The 26755-nt window shown below is 41.6% G+C and overlaps 1 protein-coding gene across 11 annotated transcripts in view; it reads right to left on the bottom strand.

Moving 5' to 3' along the window:
• LOC111959462 (leucine-rich repeat flightless-interacting protein 2) overlaps window positions 1-26755 on the bottom strand; it is an 88553-nt gene that overhangs the window by 18358 nt on the left and 43440 nt on the right. For 3 of the 11 annotated variants that reach the window (XM_023981030.2, XM_023981018.2, XM_023981026.2), the window contains exons 3-20: window positions 21708-21725; window positions 21357-21425; window positions 20233-20277; window positions 18007-18057; window positions 17691-17726; window positions 12449-12523; window positions 12317-12358; window positions 11810-11875; window positions 11473-11538; window positions 9529-9603; window positions 9182-9226; window positions 8722-8784; window positions 8018-8095; window positions 4472-4573; window positions 3483-3635; window positions 3218-3289; window positions 2204-2374; window positions 142-234 (exon numbers count right to left, since the gene is read on the bottom strand). In XM_023981030.2, the coding sequence (XP_023836798.1) occupies window positions 142-234; window positions 2204-2374; window positions 3218-3289; window positions 3483-3635; window positions 4472-4573; window positions 8018-8095; window positions 8722-8784; window positions 9182-9226; window positions 9529-9603; window positions 11473-11538; window positions 11810-11875; window positions 12317-12358; window positions 12449-12523; window positions 17691-17726; window positions 18007-18057; window positions 20233-20277; window positions 21357-21425; window positions 21708-21725 (1320 nt within the window). The remainder of the gene's footprint in view (window positions 1-141; window positions 235-2203; window positions 2375-3217; window positions 3290-3482; window positions 3636-4471; window positions 4574-8017; window positions 8096-8721; window positions 8785-9181; window positions 9227-9528; window positions 9604-11472; window positions 11539-11809; window positions 11876-12316; window positions 12359-12448; window positions 12524-17690; window positions 17727-18006; window positions 18058-20232; window positions 20278-21356; window positions 21426-21707; window positions 21726-26755) is intronic. The other 8 variants (XM_023981021.2, XM_023981020.2, XM_023981019.2 and 5 more) reach the window with 8 other exon arrangements.

Genomic DNA, 26755 nt, shown 5'->3' with positions numbered 1-26755 from the left:
TGAGAACAATAGACGATCAGCATGGAGGTGAGGAGACGGGGAAGTTCAGAAATAAGAAWACTGAAAGGTGACAGGTAAAGTCATTTTGGCTGTCCTGACAAGCTTTGGGGTTTAATTTTGAGGGTGCCTTGGAGGACTCACTGTTAGTAACTCCTCGCTCTGTTTTAGCGTTTCCTTCATCTCGTTGAACTGGAACTGCAGCACGCCATGGGCATGTTTCTCACGCTCAAAGTCCTGGGAGAAATGGCAGAGGAAATGTTTTAATGGATTTGCAATATATGCAGTGATCATTGTGGCCCAAAACAGCAGCCTTATAATCCAGGAAGTTGCCATAGCTACATTAGTTGTGGATGAAGTCAGTTTCGGTCTGTAAACTGACTCTTGATCAAAGTGTGTTGTACATATATATATTTTTWACATAAATACAGTTTTACATGCATAAAATCGTACATATCATTTACGTACAATGCATTTGGAAAGTATTCAGACCCCTTCACTTTGTTACGTTACAGCCTTATTTTAAAAYGTATTAAATATATTTTTTCTCATCAATCTAAAAACAATACTCCATAATGACAAAGCGAAAACTTTAGWCATTTTTGCAATCTATTACAAATAAAAAAACAGATACTTTATTTACATAAGTATTCAGACCCTTTGCTATGAAACTGAAATTGAGATCAGGTGCATCCTGTTTCCATTGATCATCCGTGAGATGTTTCTACAACTTGATTGGATTCCACCTGTGGTAAATTAAATTAATTGGACATTAGTTGTAAAGGCACAGCCCTGTCCATATAAAAGGTCCCACAGTTGATGATGCATGTCAGAGCAAAAACCAAGCCAGGTCGAAGGAATTGTCCGTAGAGCGCCGAGACAGGATTTTGTAGAGGCACAGATCTGGGGAAGGTTACCAAAAAATTCCTGCAGCATTGAAGGTCCCCAAGAACACAGCAGCCTCCATAATTTTTCAACGGAAGACGTTTGGAACCAGCAAGACTCTTCCTAGAGCTGGCCGCTCTAGGAAGGGGGAGAAGGGCCTTGGTCAGGGAGGTGACCAAGAACCTGATGGTCACTCTGACAGAGCTCCAGAGTTCTCTGTGGAGATGGGAGAACCTTCCAGAAGGACAACCATCTCTGCAGCACTCCACAGATCAGGCCTTTATGGTAGAGCGGCCAGATGGAAACCACTCCTCAGTAAAAGGCACATGACAGCCCACTTGGAGATGGCCAAAAGGCACTGTAAGGACTCTCAGACCACGAGAAACAAGATTATCTGGTCTGATGAAACCAAGATTGAACTCTTTGGCCTGAATGCCAAGCGTCACGTCTGGAGGAAACCTGGCACCATCCCTACGGTGAAGAATGATGGTGGCAGCATCATGCTGTGGGGATGTTTTTCATTGGCAGGGACTGGGAGACTAGTCAGGGTCGAGGGAAAGATCAACAGAGCAAAGTACAGAGAGATCCTTGAAGAAAACCGTCTCCAGAGCACTCAGGTTCAACAGGACAATGACCCTAAGCACACAGCCAAGACAACGCATGAGTGGCTTCAGGACAAGTCTCTGAATGTCCTTGAGTGGCCCAGCGAGAGCCCGGACTTGAACCCGATCAAACATCTCTGGAGAGACCTGAAAATAGCTGGTAAGCGACACTCCACATCCAACCGGAGAGGATCTGCAGAGAATGGGAGAAGCTTCCCAAATACAGGTGTGCCAAGCTTGTAGCGTCATACCCAAGAAGACTCGAGGCTGTAATCGCTGCCATAGGAGGTTCAACAAAAGTACWGAGTAAACAARTTTTGCAAAAAATTMATAAAACCTGTTTTTGCTTTGTCATTATGGGGTTTTGTGTGTAGATTGTCGAGGGAAAAAAACKATTTAATCCATTTTAGAATATGGCTGAAAYGTAACAAAATGTGGAAAAAGTGAAGAGGTCTGAATACTTTCCGAATGCTGTATATGCATACAGTTCATGTTTCTAATCATCCAGTATTGCATTACTATAGGCAACTATAGTTTCCAAAWGGTACCATCTGGCTAATGTCAATCCCAGTTTCCACCTAATATCGCCCTCCTCAATACACCTTTCTCTTTCGATCCTAACTTTTCCCTTCATCTTACTGTAATAGTATATTTCTCTTGATCTGGCCCTATCCCTTCTCTCCCTCTCCATCTCTCCCTCCCTCGGATGTATCCCATACCTTGCTCTTCCCTTCGTACTCGCGGCGTGACTCGGACAGCAGCTCCTCCAGCTCCATGAGCGAGTCCTTCAGCGTGTCCACCTGGTACATCAGGTTGTTCTTCTCGTTGTCCAGCTGGGCGTTGGACACCATGGCCTTGCGGTACTTCTCCTCCACCTCCACTAAGGTATCCTATAGGAAGAGATGCCCGTTGGTGTACGCACATGGGAACACAGACAGACAGACCCTAACACAGACACACCAATATCCAAAGGGGGTATTGTTACACCGCTGCCGCTTCCATTTTCTATACTCCATTCTGACGGTCTCAACTAGGAGGAACGATCAGAAGCATGATCGAAAATGGAGGGCATGGATAGAATTCGATGGACATAATTCGTATTCAGAGGGAAATGATGTAATGATGTTAGGACACAAGCAACAGTTGCCTACTGCATGCCTGTGGGGTTATTGCATTTGACATCAGGACAGCTTAACTTGACTGCTTTGAAAGGAAGCTGAAAAATGCATAGGAAAAGGCAWGCAAGCCATCTAGTCTTCAAATAAAACTATAAAGTTAACACTTCCCGAAAGTTATAATTCTGTCAATTATTATGCCGATCTGGGCTTTCAACATCACTAGTCTGAAATCATAGGTAATTATCACCTTAGTAAACGATTAGAGGAGTCCAAGATTCTGGCAACCATTTAATATCAAGGTAGGAGTCTAAACATAAAACTGTAGTTGATAGCAAAAGGATAGGTAAGGAAATAATTCTAAAACATTCATTAAATATTAGTCAGGAGGACTAATAATTGCTTAATTGGAGTCGCAGGTACTTTAACACTGACGACTAAAACTACCATTGGTTAATTCTAAGGAAGTTCAAAATGACTATTGGTTAATAGTAGGGTAGTCTAAAGTTTAGACTCTAAACCTATCATTGGTCAACTCAAAAGCTAGGGAAGACTAAAATCATATGAATATTAACAGGGCCTCAGGCTGGGTTGCGTTGGGTCAGTCCAGTAATGTACCTTGACTTCTTTGAGACTCTGCATGTACTTTGACTCCACATCTTGGATCTGATCCTTCAGCTCATGAATCTCCTGGGGTGAAGAGTGTGGCAGGGTTGAGGAGAGACAGAAGCATGCTGCGACAGGGTTCAATAGGTGAAGTGACAAGCACAATGATAGGTAGAGAATGACTTGCAGAGCAGTGTGCGCTGTACAGCGATGGGCTCTTAAAGAGTGGAATTGATGGAAGATGGTTCTAGGACACCCATGTTTTTGTAACCTTTACCTTGATCTCTCGTATGGAGGTTTCTGTGTCGCCAGTGATGGACGTCTCACCACTTTCTCTCTGGGAGGAAGACCCGCCCAGCGAGGCGAGGGTGGCTGCCGATAGGGTGGAAGCGGCTCGAGATCCCTTTTCCAGGTAATCTCTGTCMTCCAGCTGGGAACAACGGGGAGAGACTGTTAGAACAGGGGCAACATCATGACTTTAGGGCCTAGAGAAGGGTCCCGGAAGGCCACGGATTCACACTCAATGTCCTCATCACATCTTTACCTTACTCCACTTTGTCCAATCACATTATCCCTAACAAGCTGTGGTGGGGGGGGGGGGTCAGTAATCTTTCCATCCAATCATAAACCATGAGCTGTTTAAATGCTGTTATAAACACACCAGTTACTAGGTATGTTAATTTAATTTTTTTTTTTACAGCTGTCTCAACTTTCAATGCCGTGCAATGTTCATTGTTATGATCCATCACATACAACAACATGTTACATATGGCCATCAGACTGTACAGAGTATTCAGCATGCWATGTTTGGGAAGTGAACAATATGAGTATCAATCAGCATCAATACTGGTTACAGGAGCTCCTACATTCTAAAATAGTTCATGGTACTTCTAGTCCACGACACAGACCATGCTGTTGTTAGTCCCATTCTACAAAGACTCTTGGTCTATCTACAAGAAACCATCCACCTGCATGCTATAGATTAGCAATTCATATTTTTTTATTCACTAGTACCCCTGTTCATGACATCTCTTCAGTTCTAAAAACACTTTCTAAGGTCTCCTGTCACCCATCTTCCAGGTGTGACAACGRCCATACAGTAGGAGTTGACAGCACAATCCAGGCTACCACTTCACACAGCAAGTCAGACAGTAATTAGTCTCTTTATGTCTACCCCCCACTCCACACAAAAGAAGCCAGTCTTTATATGCAAGTTGAGACCACGCTGCCATGCCCTGGCATGACTCTGGGCGGGCAGCCACTCACGTCCGATAAATTGGGGATGKTCATGTGATCCAGGTCTCTGGGCAGGCCACTGTTGGTGGCCGCGCTGCGCAGGAAGCTGGCCACAGAGTTGCAGTCCTCATCCTAGTTGCCCACCAGGGGGCGCAATAGGACAAAGTATATTCAGGTTGGGCACTGTCTGAATCCCTCTCACACACTGCCTTTTCCCAACCAAAACACATCTATGAATGAAAGCACACAATCATGGCCAAATGGAGAATCTGTGTTAAATGGAACAAGGATCGGCCTACAGCTGTACAGAGTAATGAGCATACTAAACAGGACACACAGTAGCCCACATGTTAATTCATTCCTGTAAAGACCTTAAAGTTTGATGATTTGTTAAGGTAGGATGACCCAGCATACCAGATGTCAACTAGTCTTCATATTCTTGCCACTGGTTAATAAAATATCTGCCCAGAGTTGACAATTAAAACCAGAGGCTTTTCTGGGCAACCTCTCAACACAAATATATGAGGTACAGCAAGAAGTTGTACTGGGCCTCAGATATCACCTTGTCTGTTACAACAATCTCAGTCTGAAAGATGCCAGTTATGTATTTATTAGGGCTGACACAATTACTGTATAACCACGTAAACGTTAGTTTTGGAATATAAAATAACCGTCATAACAGTTTAAATTGTATATATGTAATTTTTTTGGGGTGGAACGAACAGCTGACTGAAGACGGGATGGCCGGTTATTCGAGTGGTTGAGTCCGTTTCTGCGGTAATATGGACTCTTATCAACGTGATGAAACTCGGTTGCGCCTTTCTGAAATGAGCAAGGTGTTTGGAGCAAACATTCCACAGTAACGTAGAACGTCAATTCAAATGATGTTAACGAATGTGGCTCTGTAATGTCAGGTGAGCTGAATAACACATTGATAGGTACTCCTCCTGCTTTTGCCCCCTGCTTTGCTCCTATGGGTAYACCTGCAATTGCCGCCAGTCCACACGTTATGCCATTATTGACTTGAACGAGGACGCCTGCTCTATTAATTCTATTTCTATGGCAGCACATGCCGTCAGGAACGGAGGAACAAACGTATTTTCGTGTTTTACTATTCGAACGGTTATTAAGGTGAMTGCAGTCATTTGGCTTGCCAGTAACCGTCATCCTAAATTCCATGACCTTCACAGCCCTAGTACTTATCTAAAGTTATGTATATGTATTTCTATCCCGGGTTGTCTAACAAAACACTAAATCCAAAAGGCACAGGGCAAATCCAAGATATATTTTGGCATGACGCAGCATCATGCGGTGTCAATCATCACTAACAACCATAAACCAAAGACCTTTGAGATGGTGGATATTGTGACCGATTGCCTCAAAATCGGCTACTGTTTCCATTACAATTCTCTATCAACCGCTTATTGAAAAGTGGACTGAATCAGCAAATCAGGAGCCAATTGTCAACGTCATAGTGTAATTGAAATGCAACGGACAAATACTTTAGTGGATATACATTTTAAAATGACATGGAAAACAATGCCTACACCATTAACATGTTCATAAGTCTTACAGTGCATTCGGAAAGTATTCAGACCCCTTTACTTTATCCACATTTTGTTACGTTACAGCCTTATTTTAAATGGATGAAATAAAAAAATGGCCTCAATCTGCAAATAGCCCATAATGACAAAGTGAAAACAGGTTTAGACATTTTCTTAAATGTATTAAAAATAAAACAGAAATACATTTAAATAAGTAATAAGCAATGAGACTCGAAACTGAGCTCAGGTGCATCCTGTTTCCATTGATCATCCTTGAGATGTTTCTACAACTTGATTGGCGTCCACCTGTGGTAAATTCAATTGATGGACAAGATTTGGAAAGGCAAACACCGGTCTATATAAAGGTCCCACAGTTGACGGTGCATGTCAGAGCAAAAACCAAGTCATGAGGTCAAAAGGAATTGTCCTAAGAGCTCCGTGAAAGATCTGGGGAAGGGTACCAAAACATTTCTGCGTTATTGAAAGTCCAAGAACACAGTGGCCTCCATTATTCTTAAATGGAAGAAGTTTGGAACCACCAAGACTCTTCCTAAAGCTGGCCGCCCGGCCAAACTGAGCAATCGAGGAAGTAGGGACTTGGTCAGGGAGGTGACCAAGAACCYTATGGTCACTCTGACAGAGCGTTAGAGTTCCTCTGTGGCGATGAGAGAACCTTCCTGAAGGACAACCATCTCTGTAGCACTCCACAGATCAGGCCTTTATGGTAAAGTGGCCAGACAGAAGCCACTACTCAGTAAAAGGCACATGACAGCCCACTTGGAGTTTGCCAAAAGGCAGTGTAAGGACTCTCAGACCATGAGAAACGAGATTCTCTGGTCTGATGAAACCAAGACTGAACTCTTTGGCCTGAATGCCAAGCGTCACGTCTGGAGGAAACCTGGCACCATCCCTACGGTGAAGAATGATGGTGGCAGCATCATGCTGTGGGGATGTTTTTCAGTGGTAGGGACTGGGAGACTAGTCAGGGTCGAGGGAAAGACGAACGGAGCAAAGTACAGAGAGATCCTTGATGAAAACCGGCTCCAGAGCGCTCAGGACCTCAGACTGGGGCAAAGGTTTACCTTCCAACAGGACAAYGACCCTAAGCACACAGCCAAGACAACGCAGGATTGGCTTCGTGACAAGTCTCAATTTCCTTGAGTGGCCCAGCCAGAGCCCAGACATGAACCCGATCGAACATCTCTGGAGAGACCTGAAAATAGCTGTGCAGTGACGMTCCCCATCCAACCTGACAGAGCTTGAGAGGATCTGCAGAGGAGATTGGGAGAAACTCCCCAAATACAGGTGTGCCAAGCTTGTAGTGTCATACCAAAGACTTGAGGCCRTAATTGCTACAAAAGGTGCTTCAACAAAGTACTGAGTAAAGGGTCTGAATACTTATGTAAATGTAAAAATGTCAGTTTAGATTTTTAATACATTTGCTAAAATGTCAACTGTTTTTGCTTTGTCATTATGGGGGATTGTGTGTTGATTGATGAAGATTATTATTWWTTTTTTWAAATCCATTTTAGAATAAGTCTAACGTAACAAAATGTGGAAAAAGTMAAGGGGTCTGAATACTTTCCGAATGCACTGTATATCACCATACATAAAATCACCTGAAAAAAACTACCTTTAAAGGTAGACTCAGCGATATATGACAGACACAGAAAGTGAACAGCATAGTGGGTCAATTTTTGCAACAACTAAGAACGTTGAAGCGTATAACTCAACTTCTCTGCTGTTTTGGTGCCCTGGCTACCACGCTCTGCACAGCGTGAAGCGAAACCGTGCACATGAGCAGATGCTGTGTGTAACTGTGTGAGAGCAAAATGTTGCATCTCTCGCTCATCTCAAGACCTCCATCGTTGCTGCCGGCAAAGTCATTTCGCTGAGTCTACCTTTAAATCTTAAGACGATATAACCAATCCAGTGTAAAAGAATACTCGGGTTTGTGATTAAATGCTTGCGAGAGGGTCGTGCCACTTTAATGCTCCATGGCTGGACAGTGTGACTGAGAAGGGGAGCTCACCACTGGGCTGGCACGGGCTGAGCTGGCCCTGGAGGACGCCCTGGAACCGCTGCCGCGATAACTATTGTACTCTGAATGCTGGGGAGGGCACACACACACCATCGTCAGCGTCCACAAGAACACACACGTGCACGTCTGCAGTACCCACTCACATACGCACACCGGGCGACAGGTAGAGAAATCCTAAGCCAACAGAGCTATTCAGTGCGCTACATTAACGTTCACAGGGAACTGAACCCACAGCCTGCAAGCACCATGCTTCCAACCAACTGAGCAGTTGCACCAAAGTTAATGAATGTCATATCAACAGCACAAACACAGCTAAACACTCTGGAAACTAAAACTCGCCACGGGAAAAACAGAACACATCATGAAAAAGCTAAAAAACAAATAACCACGAACAGAACATAGCTGTCATATACATTCCAGTTACTCACAGACATGCCCTACATACACACATAAACCTAATTTAAATACACTCGCATTTMAATTAGTGAAGCAATTTCCTCAACCATAGGCCCGGACGATAATATTCCGATCAATCTTTCGGTTGAGTACTCAAACGGAAAGGTTAGTGACCGCATGTCATTTATTAGGTGCAGAGGGGACATAAGATGTTACAAGTAAGGGAATGTCACGTGTTTAGGACACGTGGGTTTACTGCCACACACACACACAATCCCACAATGCATTGGGAGTCTTACACGAGAGCTGGAGCCGGTCACCCGTCGAGACCCACTGTACAGGCTGTCCTCATATAAAGAGCCCTGCAGGGGTGGGATCGGACGTCACACACACAAACACAACAACATAATATTCGCAGCAGTGCTCTCGGAGGCATGCTTGCTAATCTACACGACAGTGACATAATCATAGCTTCTTCAGTGCACAGTAACTCCAGTAAAATCCAAACACCCAAAAGTAAATTGTTGCTACTATAAGTGCGATCAGAACTTCTTGATAATTACAGAATGGCTCCTAAAGCCACTGGTTACACTATGAAACAAAAAAATACTAGAGTGCTTACTTTAAAGATGATCTTGTGATAAAAAACAGGTGTCTTTCAGGTGACAAACAGGCAGAGAAACGCGTGTGTTACAGGTAGCATATGAAGTATCATAATGGGTTGGGTCAAAGGTCACACTAATGAATGGCATCACAAACCCTGTGATGGCGCCGGTAGGAGATCTGGCTGAGTAGCCCGGATGACTAAATGGAGTGTRGGTATAGTAGGGAGGGGGTAAGAATACTTGTCACAACATGTATTCACACTGTAGTCAGTGCCTGGGTAACAACAATGGTAAGACCATGTGATCTAGCCTGGTCCAAGATCTGTATGTGCCGCCTTGCCAACTACTACGGTAATTGTCACGGCCAACATGATGGCAAGACTGCAAAAACTGATCTGGGAGCAGTTCTGGGAGTGCACAGCTCAGGAGAGGTAATATTGCCTTGATATAGGATTTGCGATATATGTGTTTGGGTGTGTGCACGTGCATGCGTGAACAGACCTCGTAGGAAGAAAGCCGTTGCCTAGAAGAGGACAGACCATTGTTGCTGTTAAGGTCAGAGGAAGCATAGGATGCCTAAGACGAGGGAAAGAGGGAGAGGGATTGAAGAGAAACACAGCAAGAGAGAGGAAACAGAAATGACTAAGAAACCTTAATTGAAATGTGTTTAGATGTAAGGGCAAATGGCCAATGACAATACCATTCAGCGGAATTCCACACAACACTACAGAATGTATACAAAACATCAGGAAAACCCTCTTGCACCCAGTCACACCCTCTTTTGCCCTCAGAACAGCCCCAATTCGCCAGGGCATGGACTATATAAGGTGTTGAAAGCTTTCGAACAGGGATGCTGGCCCATGTTGACTCCAATGCTTCCCAAAGGTGTGTCAAGTTGGCTGGATGTCCTTTGGGTGGTGGACCATTCTTAATACACATGGGAAACTGTTGAGTGTGAAAAACCCAGCAGCATTGCGGTTCTTAACACACAAACCGGTGCGCCTGGCACCTACTACCGTACCACTTTATTATCAGGTATGCTATGAAAATGAGAAGGGCCACAGTCTGATTTCAATACCAAAAGTTAATGGTTATCTGTAGAAGGAATGTATATGGTGGGGTCAAGTAATGTTGGATATGAGCCAGGGGCTTGGAATGTACTGAGTAAAGGAAAGGCAATCACATGGTTGCGGTCACTGATAAGGGTGGAGAGCTGTGGATTAGTGAGGAATGGGGGCTGAGGTCAGGTCAGATTAAGGGAGAAGGAACAATTTATTACCCATCACTTAACTTCCTGCCTAGCAATAAATATGTCATGTTTAGAGGGAAGGAGGAGTTCGCCTAAATTGGAGTATGTGTATTTGTGCTGGTGGGAACATATATTTTTCAGCTGTCTGACTAAACTTAGTTTGAGCTTTTATAGATGTCCGTCCGTTTTTTACCCTGGTATTTAGAACCTAGCACCCCGTTCAAAGACACAAACCTTTTTGTCTTGCTCATTCACCCTCTGAACGGCACACTTACAAAATCCATGTCTCAACTGTCAAGGCTTAAAAATCCTTATTTAACCCGTCTCCTCCCCTCCAACACTGATTGAAGAGGATTTCACTAGTGACATCAATAAGGGATCATAGCTTTCACCTGGACTCACCTGGTCAGTCTGTTGTGGAAAGAGCAGGTGTTCACCATGTTMTGTACACTCAGTGTATATCATGAATTCAAGTGGTGTGTCTGTCCGTGACCATTCATTTTTGCAGCCATCATTTCACATTCACACAAATTTACAGTGTCTTTCGAAAGTATCAATGGTGATAAAAAAAATGTAAAAAAACATGCCGACTCAAACACACTTCTGACATAGATACATTTGGCATAGATGCTGAACAAGAGAACATATCTCCGTTTAAAGGTACTCTAAAGAGTGTTACAGCAGAACGAGTAAAGAACAACAAAAAAACACAGATGAACTGAAAGAAGAAAAAAAAACAGACTTGCAGATATCAATGGTTAGTGGACAAGCCATGCGGAGAGAGAGAGACGAGTGAGTATAAAGTAAGACGTGCAGTACCAGTCAAAAGTTTGGACCTACTCATTCAAGGGTTTTTCTTTATTTTGATTATTTTCTACATTGTAGAATAATCCCAAGAGTGTGCAAAGCTGTCATCAAGGCAAMAGGTGGCAACTTTTGTATTTTGATTTGTTTAACACTTTTTTTGGTTACTACATGATTCCATATGTGTTATTTCATATTTTTGATGTCTTCACTGTTATTCTACAATGTAGAAAATAGTCAAAAATAAAGAAAAACCCTTGAATAAGTAGGTGTGGCCAAACTTTTGATTGGTACAGTACATATCGCTCAACACATTTGGGGTCACAAGTGGGATCCAGCATTCAGTAGTTAACACCAAAGTGTTAATGCACAGTCAGTCACGCAACACCCACCGGCTGCAGGTCCAGTCTGGAGGAGCGAGAGACCTTGCTAATGCTCTCATCACTGAGTCTGGAGCTCTGAGAGTGGGTGAGGAGAAAGAGAGAGAGAGATAACCCCTGGTGTCGACATCAACATTAAAAGAACAGACTGCTACCAAACAGACCACATTTTTTGCCTCAATTCAAGCCCTTAGAGTTACCTCCGCAAGTTCCGCCTTCTATCTTATACAGATCAATTGATTGAATTTAAAAAATGGTTCCTCATTGGTAGGATAAAGGCAGTAGGGCTATTGCTAGAACTCTAAAAGAAAGATAGAGGGAGAGGGAAAGAGGAAGAGAGGGAACCCACCGGCTGCAGATCTAGTCTGGACGAGCGAGAGACCCTGCTAGTGCTCTCATCACCAAGTCTGGAGCTCTGAGAGTGGGCGAAGAGGAGAGGGAGATAAACCCTAATTAACTGCAAGGCACTTAACTACAGCACACCATGCTAGACAGCACCCCTCTGCCTGCAAAATAATAACCATAACTACCCTCGCTGAAGCTGAATTTGAACAAAACAGCCAAGAAACTGCAAGTATCTTGGAATAGTTCAATGTGGTCAAGAATGACCCGTGTCAATATAAACAGTGGACTGATGGAATAAGGAATACGGAAACAAACAGTACTGAATTGTGTGGTATGACAACCCCAGTATCCTGAAATTCCCTCAATGCGTACCTTCTAAAACACACACATATCGTCTGCAATCACTTAACTGAAGTCAACTTTAAAACATGTCCACTTGAACCTATTGGCATTCATCCATTCACCCTGCTGGACACTAGCCAGGTACCACAGGTTAAAAGGCACTACTAACCCGACTGGATATAGCACTGTACTCATTGTCATAGCCGTTGCTCTGTAAGGGACAGAAGACATGCAAATGAGCAACAAAACTGCAATCATTTTTCAGTTTGGGCTATTCTTAAAGGTCACAGTCTTTACGTACGTCACGATCTTTGTGTTTGTGTTTCTTCTTTTTCTTGGATTTCTTGTCCTTCTCCTGTGAAAGGGAGGAGGAGCCCTGGGAGAGGGGGATTGAGGAGGCGGGTAAAGGTGTGTGTCAGGACGCCTCTCCCGCCCATGGGAAAAGCCATCATGGAAACAGTATACGTGGAGCCACACCCACTAAATTACTGACATGTCAAATTAATGTCACCAAAAAAAAATACAACGACGGGCAAGGCAGGATGGGAGGAAGACACCTTGCATTTTCCTCAGTGTCTAGGTTTCCATCCAAATGGCAACAGATTTTAATGTGGATATTCTAAAATCCACAAAAAGAAAATATGCACATTTTCCCACAAGTGGTTAGTTTCCACCAAACTGACTTGTTGCAGATAAAAATCAGTGCGCGATCTACTTTTTCGCTTCAGTTTTCATGTAGTGAACACAAATCAAACTTGTCACAAAAACTGTTGCGTTAAATAGCAAAATGTGCCTACTCTGATCTTGGCACGTGCTCTCTAGCCAACAGCTCGCAGATCCAGTGCGGGTAGGCAAGTCTACATGAGATTAGTATGGATAAGAGCGAGAATATTTGTATTTGTCAAACGGCAGTCAAGCATCGATCCATCATGTCACCAGAATAAGACCCTCGATATTTATTGAAAAGGAGCATCAACATCACCGTGCACTTTCACCATCCTGTGAAGTTCATCATCATTAATTGAATCTGTAGCCTAATAAACTGCATTAGTTTCCCGAGTTGTAGTGGGAGGACTATACACTATGTGACTCCATTGCCATTTCTCACATAATACATTTTCAGGATAGAAAAAGATCGCACCATGTTGAGAGAACAAAYGATCTGTCAGCATTTATAAAACTTCTTGTTTCCATCACAGTTGCCATGATAATATTTTTTATACAGTTTCACTTTACTCGCATAAAAACTGTGGATGGATTCCCATCACCACCAAACTGATAAAGACATTAGCCACACGTTACTTTCTGGTTTGGGTAAAACATGCAAACCATTGCAGCAGCCAAGAAAACCACAAACTCACAACTAGGTCTAGACTAGAGGTCGACCGATTAATCAGAATGGCCGATTAATCATAACAATCGGAAATCTGTATATATATATATWTTTTTTTACACCTTTATTTAATCTTTATTTAACTAGGCAAGTCAGTTAAGAACACATTCTTATTTTCAATGACGACCTAGGAACGGTAGGTTAACTGCCTCGTTCAGGGGCAGAACGATAGATTTTTACCTTGTCAGCTTGGGGGATTCAATCTTGCAACCTTACAGTTAACTAGTCCAACACTCTAACCACCTGATTACATTGCACTCCACGAGGAGCCTGCCTGTTACGTGAATGCAGTAGAAGCCAAGGTAAGTTGCTAGCTAGCATTAAACTTATCTCATAAAAAACAATCAATCATAATCACTATTTAACTACACATAGTTGATGATATTACTAGTTTATCTAGCGTGTCCTGCGTTGCATATAATCGATGCGGTGCGTATCGTTGCTCCAATGTGTACCTAACCATAAACWTCAATGCCTTTCTTAAAATCAATACACAGAAGTATGTATTTTTAAACCTGCATATTTAGCTAAAAKAAATCMAGGTTASCAGGCAATATTAACCAGGTGAAATTGTGTCAMTTCTCTTGCGTTCATTGCACGCAGAGTCAGTGTATATGCAACAGTTTGGGCCGCCTAATTTGCCAGAATTTTACGTAATTATGACATAACATTGAAGGTTGTGCAATGYAACAGGAATATTTAGACTTATGGATGCCACCCGTTAGATAAAATACGGAACGGTTCCGTATTTCACTGAAAGAATAAACGTCTTGTTTTCGAGATGATAGTTTCCGGATTCGACCATATTAATGACCTAAGGCTCGTATTTCTGTGTGTTATTATGTTATAACTAAGTCAATGATTTGATAGAGCAGTCTGACTGAGCGGTGGTAGGCAGCAGCAGGCTCGTAAGCGTTCATTCAAACAGCACTTTCCTGCGTTTTGCCAGATGCTCTTCGCTGTGCTTCAAGCCTACCAACTCCCGAGATTAGGCTGGTGTAACCGATGTGAAATGGCTAGCTAGTTAGCGGGGTGCGCGCTAATAGCGTTTCAAACGTCACTCGCTCTGAGACTTGGAGTAGTTATTCCCCTTGCTCTGCATGGGTAACACTGCTTCGAGGGTGGCTGTTGTCGTTGTGTTCCTGGGTCGAGCCCAGGTAGGAGCGAGGAGAGGGATGGAAGCTATACTGTTACACTGGCAATACTAAAGTGCCTATAAGAACATCCAATAGTCAAAGGTTAATGAAATACAAATAGTATAGGGAGAAATAGTCCTATAATTCCTATAATAACTACAACCTAAAACTTCTTACCTGGGAATATTGAAGACTCATGTTAAAAGGAACCACCAGCTTTCAAATGTTCTCATGTTCTGAGCAAGGAACTTAAACGTTAGCTTTCTTACATGGCACATATTGCACTTTTACTTTCTTCTCCAACACTTTGTTTTTGCATTATTTAAACCAAATTGAACATGTTTCATTATTTATTTGAGGCTAAATTGATTTTATTGATGTATTATATTAAGTTAAAATAAGTGTTCATTCGGTATTGTTGTAATTGTCATTATTCCAAATAAAAAAATATTTTAAAAAATTGGCCGTATCGGTGTTGAAAAATCGTAATCGGTCGACCTCTAGTCTAGACCCATCCCTTTTTCGGTTTTAAAAACGTGCGTCTCCCTTTAAGGACATATTTCTCATTTAACTACAATTCTTTAACACTACAGTATTTTCCATGATTACTCACCAGAAAACATTTCTCTATGAGAACTCAGACAACAGTGCCTAAAATAGTTCTGAGTCTGTGTCTTAGTCCCTAATGGCACCCGATTCGCTATATAGTGCACTACTTTTGACCAGATCCCTATGGGCCCTGGTCAAAAGTAGTCACTATAAAAGGAATAGGGTGCCATTTATGATGCACATTGTGTTTGTTTTGGAACAGACAGCTGGCAGTCAGGCTAGCCAGCTCTATAAAAGTCGATTTACTCCATCGCACTAGCCAGGGACCAACCTAGTAGTCCACTGAAGAAATTAACCGTACTAACACCCAAGATGAAGCTATAATGTAACCAAACAAGCCAATTATGGTTTGATTAAATAAACATGTAAGACAAGTGCTTGTTTCGGGTTATTAAGCATTGAAGCATGCCTCCGAGGGGCAATCATTAGTGGTTCCGATGGTAAATAGTATTAAACTGGGTAGTTCGAGCCCTGAATGCTGATTGACTGACAGCCGTGGTATATCAGACCGTATATCACGGGTATGACAAAAGTTATTTTTACTGCTCTAATTACATTGGTAACCAGTTTATAATTAAGGTACGTTGGGGGTTTGCGGTATATGGCCAATATACCACATTCCTCAGGCCTTATTGTTAAATATAACATTCAACTCAACTTTAGAACACAAACGTCAATTAGTCAGGCTTTGTGTCATCACACAGTCATGTCAACTTTCTCCAGAGTACACACCATGTCTGAACAACACCCTACAATAAGTCCATGCTAATGTCTGTGACACACACACAGACACACAAACCCAAGACTGGATAAAGTGGTTGCTCCACTAAAAGGTTTGCGATTATGCTGCGGGATTTAGAGGTAATTTGTGGTTTAGTACGGTACCCTGTGTCACCACTTCATTGCTCCAGAACAGTGCAAGGGGGAGTTAGAGCACCAATTATGCTTTTGGGTCCTACTGTGTCTCTGACAATGAATGGGCGACATAAACCTAAATAGAAACTGATAATTGTGCGTTGCTACAGATGCTGGTTCAATACCCGTGCCGGCCTCGACTGGGAGACCCATGAGATGACTGTAGGTTTTTGGTTTCTCCCCCTCTACAAACAGAAATAAATTATAAATAACCAACTGGCTTTATTTACAAATTAGTAACAATGTCACCCAATGTCCTTTTTCCTCGCTCATTTTACATGATTTGAAAACAAAATAGTCTCCAAAATATTTAAGGGGCATTGCACTAATAATGKCGCTGACTAGGGAAACGTTCCCGCTGTTCTGTTYTTAGTGTCAGTCTGCACGTTTAAACTAAAACAATGTAACTAATGATGGCATATTCAAGCTTTCATTAATAAAATAATGATAAAAATACTCTTTCAAAATGCCAATGTTTATTTAGTTATGGATCCATAATGACTTTACCATGGGAATAAATATCACTGAATTACAGAAATATCCTTTATTTGTAATTATTGGCGGAGAGTCACGTCACATTTTTCGATATACTGTTTGCCTACCGTAGGCGACATGAGTCTCACTAGTGTTGAGTAATGTGCTGCTAAAAGTGGTGTAGGTCTTATTTAAAGAGCATATTGAAGTTAGAAGCATTAGCCTACAACTATTTCAGCACTGTTTCACGCTGTTCTGAGACAAACACGGGGACTGKTCTTGATAATTCAATTCGATTTATATTTTCACTGAATCTTCCTTTGGGTATTGGTTAGACTACAAGGGTGAAGAAATGTTATGCTCTTAGTGTAACTAGGCAAGTCAATTAAGAACAAAATCGTATTTTCAAGGACAGCCTACTCCTTCCTCCCCATCGGGGAATTGAACCCCGGTCTCCCGTGTGCCTGCATTCTCTAGTACAGCCGCTATTGAAGGCTTTCAAATACTTCTCAAAGATGCCCTCTGGTGGTCAAACTAACCCTAACTCGCATTAATAGTACCAGTGGTTAACACTTAAATAACGTGCCATAGAATTCTGAAAGACCATGCAAGCTGCACCGCAGTACGCTGCAACTGTGGGAAATGTATTGCAATCTTCCCAACACACATTAAACCATGATTAGTAACTATCACATCTGCAGTTAATCAAACTGATGAGTTAATAATGTAAATAATGAGCCAAAATCTACCCAACAATTTGTTGGCTTTCCTGTGAAACTATTTTGCTGTCGCTAAGGGAGAAAATGACATGGTTGGTGCCTGATCCTGCTATGCTTGATTTTCTCCTAAGAGGACTGTCATGTTTTGGCACGCCATCGTTGCCTTGCTCGGAATTGAGTTTAAATTGTAAACTAACAACTACATGTTGTTACTAAAAACTGACATAAAGACCATTATGGGATGCAGTAGGGTTAGATGATCAGGCCAGGTTAATCTCACAGCAGGTRAAGTCTTACCCCTCTTCCGTAGGCCCCTATTGCATCAATATCCGACTGCCCAAAGACATAAATAGCATCGTCACCAAGAGTTTAAACACCAAGTGATGGTTGTACTTGTTACCCCCTTCTGAGCAGCTATGGAACCACTCATGCTTACCTCTTTATGGAAGTTGGTAGAAAATGCCCTAACCACTGGTTTTACTATCCCTAATGGTTACAGTTAGATCCAAGATCTGTGTTTAGGGGCAACTTCTACCTCAAGCCTCTTTACCGATAGTCATAAATTCTGCAATTGGATTGAAAACAAAGATGGCGGCGTTAGAGTGATACTGACCCTCACACTGCCTCGGCTGCCCACAGACATCCGCTCATCATCGTCTGAGATCTGTGTGGGAAACAAARCAAATTAAGTAGATGTTCTTCGATTGTCCAGTACAACATCTGTACTTGGGGGAAAAAATATTTAATGTGGTTTAACAGTCAAATTAAGAAAGAAACAGAAATTCCAATGAATTTTTTGATACACAACGAGGAAAATTGAATTTCAATTTACTCCATGAATTGAAATGTAATTTCACCCCAACCCTGGTGTTTAACATGGTTCACTGAAASACCTCAGAAATGAATCTCTCCCCTCCGTCTGTAAATGACTTGACTGTGACCTCTTTCTCTGTGCTCCCCAGACTGGCTGTACAAACCAGATTATGTGCCTGAGAACACAGCTCAATGGCCCAGGGCAGTGGAGTCAGAGTGGGCCACACTGAATGACATTAGTGTGTGAAATTATTGRCACCCTTAGCAAAAATGATAAATAATTACTATACTGAGCTATATTGTATGCTCAAAAAGATTGGGAAATTATACTATTTTATAATAATACAATTGCTCAGGGAAAGAGATGTTCCGGTACTTTCRTATACTTTTTAGCCAGTAGCTCTGAAAGTAGCACTCACGAGCCAAAAGTGGTMMCCGAAAACTGCGTACCCACATCACATGTGCAGATATGTGCAMCACSTCATTGCTCTTTATTTCGCTCTGCTGTGGGTATATATGATGTGCCTCTTGCTAGATGTCACTCAAATGGCGAAGGGYTGAACCTCATTGGCTARAACTTGAATTGCTAGGGGGCTGGCCCACGCRGGGRAAAAATGACACTGCACAGCTTCATGAAAAACGGTCGCTTTCAAACTAGGGATTTTGTGGCTAATTGAGATGCATAATCTATAAKCAGAATTACTGTATGTATGAACTTCACAATGACACATTCAGCCCAAAGTTCCAATTCATGTCTAACCAGCAATATTTTTTTTCTCTAAAAAAGGTAGGGGTTAAAATGATTGACACCTCTGTTTTCAATACGTCACCTTGAGGATAATGGCACTGAGCCTCTTTCTAAAAAGTTTGAGTTGGAGAACACATTGGGAGGGATTTCAGACCATTCCTCCATACAGAATCCTTCTAGATCCTTGATACCCTTTGTCTGCACAGGTTTTCAATGGGTTTCTATTTTCATGTCATCTGACCAAAGCACCAGTTCCAATCCAAGTGCCAATGCTATTTAGCAAACTCCAGGATTTACATTTGTTGGATGACATGAAAATAGAGCTCTTTGGCCACTCACACCAGCGGTGGCTTTGGCGTCGAAATGAGAATGCACGAGCAGAGAATAACCTCGTAAAATATGGTGGTGGATATTTGATKTWATGCRGCTATTTTGCTTCCACTGGTCCCGGGGCCSTTGTTAAGGTYAATGGCATCATGAACTTTACCCAGTACCAGGACATTTTAGGCACAAACCYGATTGCCTCTGYCAGAAAGCTGAAACTTGGTGCAAGTGGATCTTCCCGCAAGACAATAACCCCRAACACATCTACAAATAAATTGTTAATTGGCCATAAAAATCAACAATTTGTAATGGCCATCTCAGTCTCCAAACCAGAAACCCATTGAAAACCTGTTTGAATTGAAGAGGGCAGTCCATAATCACAGACAAAGGATATCAAGGATCTRGAMGGATKCTGTATKTAGGAATGGTCCCAATGTGTTCTCCAACTCAWAWWWYWTTTTWGARAAAGGCTCAGTGCCATTATCCTCCCAAGGTAAGGTATTGAAAACAGGGTTGTCAATAATTTTAACCCTTATCTGTTAGAGAAAAACAGTACTACTTGTTAAACATGTATTTCTCTGAGCAATTGTATTAGTATAAAAATTATTTCCCCAGTATAAATGTATTTTTGCTCATCTTTATCAAGGGTGTCAATCATTTCAGACCTCACTGTTTATCCCAACAAGCATACTACATGATATAAGGCAAAATATTGCCRATCAACCCATACTAAATAGTATCCTAGTATGGATTGGATATTGGAACTTGGAGTGTATTGACTGATAGGAGACAAATATCGTCACTTGAACAAAAAGTGCTGACATTGTGACACTCCAGCACCTGAGTTCCCAAGGTATTAAGTCACGGTTCAAAGAAACGAAAGCTGCTTTTGTCAGATGGAGACAGGAAGGTGCAAAGAGAGATGGTGGATGATAGGGGGAGAGGAATACACACCGAAGTATGTCTCTGTGTGGGGCGTGAGTACCTCTCACTGTCCTCCTGGAGGAATGAAAAAGGAAAATAGGACACAGGTAGAGGTCAAAGGTTCAAAKGACAGGGGAAGGATGAAACACTTAGAACAATATCAACATTGTTGTTCATATAGGCACGTCAGAGAGGGGTTTCAGCAAGCACCCAAACAAACAGACAAATTAAAACTCGCACAAGGGCACACTTACGTGCAAAAACTCACACCCCATTATTCCAAAGGAGGACTTCTAGCATGTATGCACACTTTTTCCAATTCAACTGTGGCTATTAAACTGAGGAGAATTGAAAGTGAAGGGTAATTGCCTGCTAACCTTTGAACGTGAACAAATTCTCAATGGTCAAGTGCACTGCATTCATTCCCTAAGCAGCCATGCCTCCAGTTCATCACATCACTGTGGCCATGGATACTGATCCTGTCACCTAACCACTCAAGCAGACATGGTTACACAGACAGKACAGGACAGAGATTAGTTCCTCTCCTGCAACTTTCATCACATGCTGTGGTTGGTTACTTGTCATTGTTTTCCGATACCTTCACATAATTCAGCATTTGTCTTTTAAAAACACAATATGACAGGAGAGACCTATGTCACACAGTGTCCAGTCTGGTGGATCTGAACCACCCAGGAACACTGCAAGAATAAGACCGTCGCTTGGCAGTCAAGGGGATCATCAAAACCCAGGCAGTCTACACGAAAGGGATAGGACATGCAGATCCAAACCCATTCAACATRCACATCAATTCTGTGGATTATCATTAGATGTGCGGCCTTATARATCAACAATCCGCTCTAGAACTTGTTAGCTAAAAAGGTATATCGCACACAAAAGCCTCTCAAAAAAAATATGAAAAGCAAATGCCATATAGGTTTAAGAGGAAAGCCCTTTTTTTAATCTCAGCTATTCTCCATGGCTAAGAACATTCACATAACCTGGCATTATTAACAGCTTTGARTATTGAAAGAGAGTGATAGTGAATTACTTTCATGCATGATTCAAAAACAAGCTGTTATTCCACAACCGTTAGTGCAGCTAATTCATTAACAACGCTTCGCATGTCAAAGATTCATTCTCGTTATTGACTGTACCATCCATTGCTCGATGTGTCCCCATTCGCTGTCTACTTTGTCTGGTTTGTTGTCCAAGCCGTAATATTTCTGAGGAAAGAGCGTGAGAGGAGAGGAAGGAAGGGTGGAAAGGCACAGCTCATCGAACAATCATTATTATCTAGCTATGTGTACTATGTCGTCTAAACCATGGTGAATTTATATTGGCATAGACATTTTTGTAACAAATAACTAAAACATTTATACCGGGATGCATGTCTAAATTGAAGAAAGAAAAACACTTTATTTTTTTTAATTTTTACTACTGACAAGATGATAATGAAAGTAGAAAAACAGTACAGAAAATGTGGGGGGGGGGGACAAGAATCCTACCTTCTGAACCTGATAGATCTATAAATTAACACCACAGGAGGAGCAGCCAGGGCAATGGAGGAGAGGAACCAGGAATCAGGGACAGAAAGGGAAAGAATAAAAGAAAAAAGAGTGACATTGGGGAACAGAGGGATAAAACATGATAGACCACAACAAAGAGGGCGAGAGAGAGAATGTAAAGCTGTATACGTATATGTATGTAAACCTACATAGAAAGCGAGAGAACAGTACAATAATTAGGGTGGTGTCCACACAGAGGCAAGTTATTGCTTATGACAGGGACTTGGCTGTGGAATGTGGCATGGACATAGCGTGGCAGGCCAACAGTAACCGACCCCAGGAACGTCTCAAGAGTTCACATGATGGTCTCGGGAGGGACCATGTGATTAGAGTCACCAGGGTAAGCAGGATTCTTTCCGACCGTGGCTCCTTAAGGTTAGTGACAGCGTGTTGGCATCTCAACAGTAGCATGACCCGTGTCACCTGGCACACGAGGCAATCAGCCAAAATACTGTACACTTTTCTCAAGTCAAGTCATGTTTTGACAAGATCCAAAACATGGCCTGTTTCTTTCTAGGAGGGGATGTTMCTCAGCGACAGTGTCAACACATTATTCTATGATTCACCAATATTGCCTTACTTTAAATCTCAACTACCTCTGAAGAGATCCTAAAAAACGACATGCATTTCAGTCAGTGCTGCTGTACAAATAGGTAGCAGACAAAACCCCAGTAACTAGACTTTCATAGCCAGATGTCCTAAAGAACGAAAGGGTATACTACAACACTAGCTAGATCTACAGTGGTTCCTCCTTTAAAAGTTGCGTCATACTGCAGCACAYCTTGCGGGCTGCTGCAGCATTCTATGGCACGTTATTCGATTGTCAGCCGTTTTTTTACGTTAATGTGCTAGTTTGACCACCGAAGGGCAACTTTGAGAAGCATTTGATAGTCACCCATATTGGCTTCACTAGAGAATTCAAAACCTTGGTACATGGGATTGATTTCAAGAAATTTGGCTGAATTCATTTARTTAATATTATGGTGTTTCTATTCCGAGAAAAAYGAAWCCCTCAGGGTTTCWGTTAGRATSGAATGKAAAATATTGCGCTGTACAACGTGACRGTCGGGAGTAGGCTACAGCATAAGAGGATTCTAAAATAAATATCTAACGGGCATAACATTTCCACACCCTAATTGTAGCGTAACCAACACTCACTTCGCCTATGGTAGGCCTACAGTATATCTAAAAACTTATTATTTTTTTTTTCAATGAAGTGACTCTCTGCCATTAATTACATTTAGTGGATTGGAGAATTCTACATTAATATCTAAGGGGCATTTTCCGTTAGGATCTGTGAGAATATCTAAGGGTCTTTTTATCTAATTCTAAATGAATGAATAATAATCGCTTTTGGAGATTTTGTTTTCATTTAACCTAGAGTGAGCGATAAAAAGGCAATTCTTGAACATGGACTGAGACAGTCTCACTAATTTGTAAATAAAGTCAGTTTGTTATTTAGATGTATTTATTTCTGGAGAAACCTAACTTGATTATTTAGCGGACATCACTTGCTTATATTCAGTCAACACATATCTTATGAATATCATGGAAAATAATTGAACATTTTAGTTTCTCCATGCTTGTGTCAGCATTAAACGGTGCTGAAATAGACGTCCACAGCGGGAAGGCTATATATATATATATATATATATATATATAACGATATTTTGGAGATTATTTCCTTTAAAAAAAATGACAGTGAGCGATTGTAATCTGAATAAAAAGGCCCAAATAATAGTTATAAAGGCCAAACTATTGCCCTGCTAATAGCCATAATGACGCTGTACAATGTGACCATGTGTGTTTGAAAGCATATTTCAGTAAGCAAAACTTTGTTTGCCTTTAATAGACAACTTTGTTCCAATATTTCTGTAATTCAGTGATATTTATTCCCATAGCAATTTGTGGATCCATAACTAAATCAACAACTGCATTTTGAAAGATTATTTTTATTATTATTTTATTAACATAAGCATAAAGATGCTGATGAAGAAATATAGTACTGTACATTAAGATATTCTTAATGATCGGCTATGAAAAGCCAACTGACATTTACTCCYGATTATTATTTGACCATGCTGGTCATTTATGAACATTTGAACATCTTGGCCATGTTCTGTTATAATCTCCACCCGGCACAGCCAGAAGAGGACTGGCCACCCCTCATAGCCTGGTTCCTCTCTAGGTTTCTTCCTAGGTTTTGGCCTTTCTAGGGAGTTTTTCCTAGCCACCGTGCTTCTACACCTGCATTGCTTGCTGTTTGGGGTTTTAGGCTGGGTTCCTGTACAGCACTTCGAGATATTAGCTGATGTACGAAGGGCTATATAAAATAAACTTGATTTGTACAGTATATGCTGTTACATTTGGATAATAAAGCATTTTGAAGATAAGCCACCTGCATTTGTTTACAAGTAAACATAGCCTTCAATACATACTGTAATAAACATKGGAAAGTGCCTAATTCCTTACATAAGAATGAGCAGACCATGTCCAGACTTTCTTGGTGATCTCAAGTACCTTCAATAATGGCTGTACTAGAAAATGCGGGCACGCGGGAGACCGGGGTTCAATTCCCCGACGGGGAGTAAGGAGTAGGCTGTCCTTGTAAATAAGAATTTGTTCTTAACTGATTCCATGTGTTATTTCATAGTTGCGATGTCTTCACTATTATTCTACAATGTAGAAAATAGTAAAAATAAAGAAAAATCCTGGAATGAGTAGGTGTGTCCAAACTTTTGATTGGTACTTGCTTAATTAATTGGACTAATATTATGGTGTTTCTATTACAAGAAAAACGAAAAACCCTCTGGGTTTGTTAGGACGGAATGGAAAATATGGTACTGTACAACGTTACGGTGGGTAGTACAGTACTGGGCTATTTAGCTAAAGAATCCCCATATTGTGCGGGCAGGCCHGGGCATGCGGGAGACCGGGGTTCAATTCCCCGACGGAGAGGAAGGAGTAGGTTGTCCTTGTAAATACATGTTGTTCTTAACTGACTTGCATAGTTAATTAAAGGTTACACTAAGAGCATTACATTTCTTCACCCTAATTTTCTAATTCTAGTCTAACCAATACCCAAACGGAGATTCAGTGAAAATAAAAATCTCATTGATTTATCAAGACCAGTCCCCATGCTTGTCTCAAAGCAGCGCGAAACGGTGCTAAAATAGTTGTAGTCTATTGCTTCAAATCCTATTGCTTCTAACTTCAATATGCTCTTTAAATAAATAAGACCTAGCACATTACTGAACACTAGCTCCAACTCAGGCTTCATCCATGTTACGAAGGTGGATATTGATCCCGCACTTGTTGCTAACTCAATCTAAGCTAGTAACTGCGTGTAAGAACAGTTATCCTGCAAATTCAGKCTATGAGAAAAAAGCTATTTGACAGGCCGTCTTCATTTCATTACGTGTATCATTAATACCGTCTTTCTGCTTATCAATTACCCTTTTTCCCCCCACTATTGATAAAATAATTGTATAAAGTCATACGAAGGTTTTACTGCACGTGAAGTTTTAAATGCATCTTGACATTACAAAATATGTAGTGTGACAGGTCTTTCATTATTACTATATTTAACACAAAAGAACATCAACTATTCTCCAGATGAAGGGATGATAATGTGGTCTTTGTGAGAGTGAGGGAATCTGATTTAATTGCTCCTCAACGCACCGCCCAGAGACTTCTTTCAGGATAAAGTGGAGTTAACAGGTTAGAGCGGAAGTATTCGTTGCCATAGAAATTGGCCTGGCTAGAAGGTGAGCCACCTTTATGTCAACGGTTATCCCAAGTTGAACTCGGAGCTGACCAAAGTCAGGTCCTCAAACCCGCTATGTAGTATACCCCTCTGAACATCTTAAGCATTGGGATATTTATCGTTTATACATAGACAAAAACAGTTTTAACTCAGAACGGCACTAGCCGTCTTCATTAGCAGGTACATGCAGTTAAAAAAACTATTCTATTAGACCTGAATTGGGGAAACTACAGCATTAAATGGTCCAAAACAGACSCCAAAGACAAGAGATGGAGACCAAACCTTCCCACGACACTATGAGATGCATTCACTTCATACAAGCTTAGAAATGTATTTAAAATCATGAAATGCATTAGTTATTGCACTCACCAAGAGAAGTTTGATTAACTCCCTATGAGTGGTTCCTTAAAGTATATGATCTGGTCTCGGTGGAGGTCCACTTGAGCAAACAAGCTAACTATTTCTGATTTTGTTGAACAAAATGTTTCAATGTTTTACATGCTGTACCTTTGAGCTCAGTCTAGAAGCTGTGGTCGCTGAACCAAAATCGCTCTACGAACTATGTGAAAAATGTGCCACCTCTTCTATACTGTCCCCCAATACCCAGCCGACAATGCTTTTCCTGGTTTTAAAGACACCCTACCCCTCCAGTTTCACTGGCCTGTCAGTGGGCCACTAATCCAGATTTAACAGCACTCTCTCGCTTTCAGCCCTGCAGTACAAGCTTTGGCTGGTGTGCGATTCTCAGTTCTACAGATCCATCATCAGTTGGGCCGACCCTTTCATCCACTGTTACTCTTCATTCGCTAACTAGAAGTGCTGTTCAGACAACGCCCTGCCACTTCTTGACCCCATCAGTCTCAATTAACGCTTTTTTCTGCCTACGTCTATGTCCGTGCTTGCTCCATTGGTCTGGCCAAAAGATCTCGACCCAACCTTGGCAAACTCCCCTCACGGCAGATTTACTGACCCGTTGTTATGGTTAATGCCTGAGGCCTGTCGGAAAAGCACTTATTGTTAGAGTTAACCTTTGTGTCAGCGTTTCTCTTTCGAAGATGGTCACCTTCAAGGACCTGAGAGCTGAACAAATGCGTTTGCCATTTAAATCTCCAAAATATCATGCAGGAACGTGTGCACTTACAGTACCATACACATATGTCCCATTGCCACAGGTATGACACATTTTATGATAAAAGCATTACGAAACAAAGGTGATAATGGA

This window comes from Salvelinus sp. IW2-2015, linkage group LG36, assembly GCF_002910315.2.
Source record: "Salvelinus sp. IW2-2015 linkage group LG36, ASM291031v2, whole genome shotgun sequence".
NCBI lineage: Eukaryota > Metazoa > Chordata > Actinopteri > Salmoniformes > Salmonidae > Salvelinus > Salvelinus sp. IW2-2015.
The sequence above is the reverse complement of the archived record's forward strand: the minus strand, read 5'-3'. Positions and strand labels throughout refer to the sequence as shown.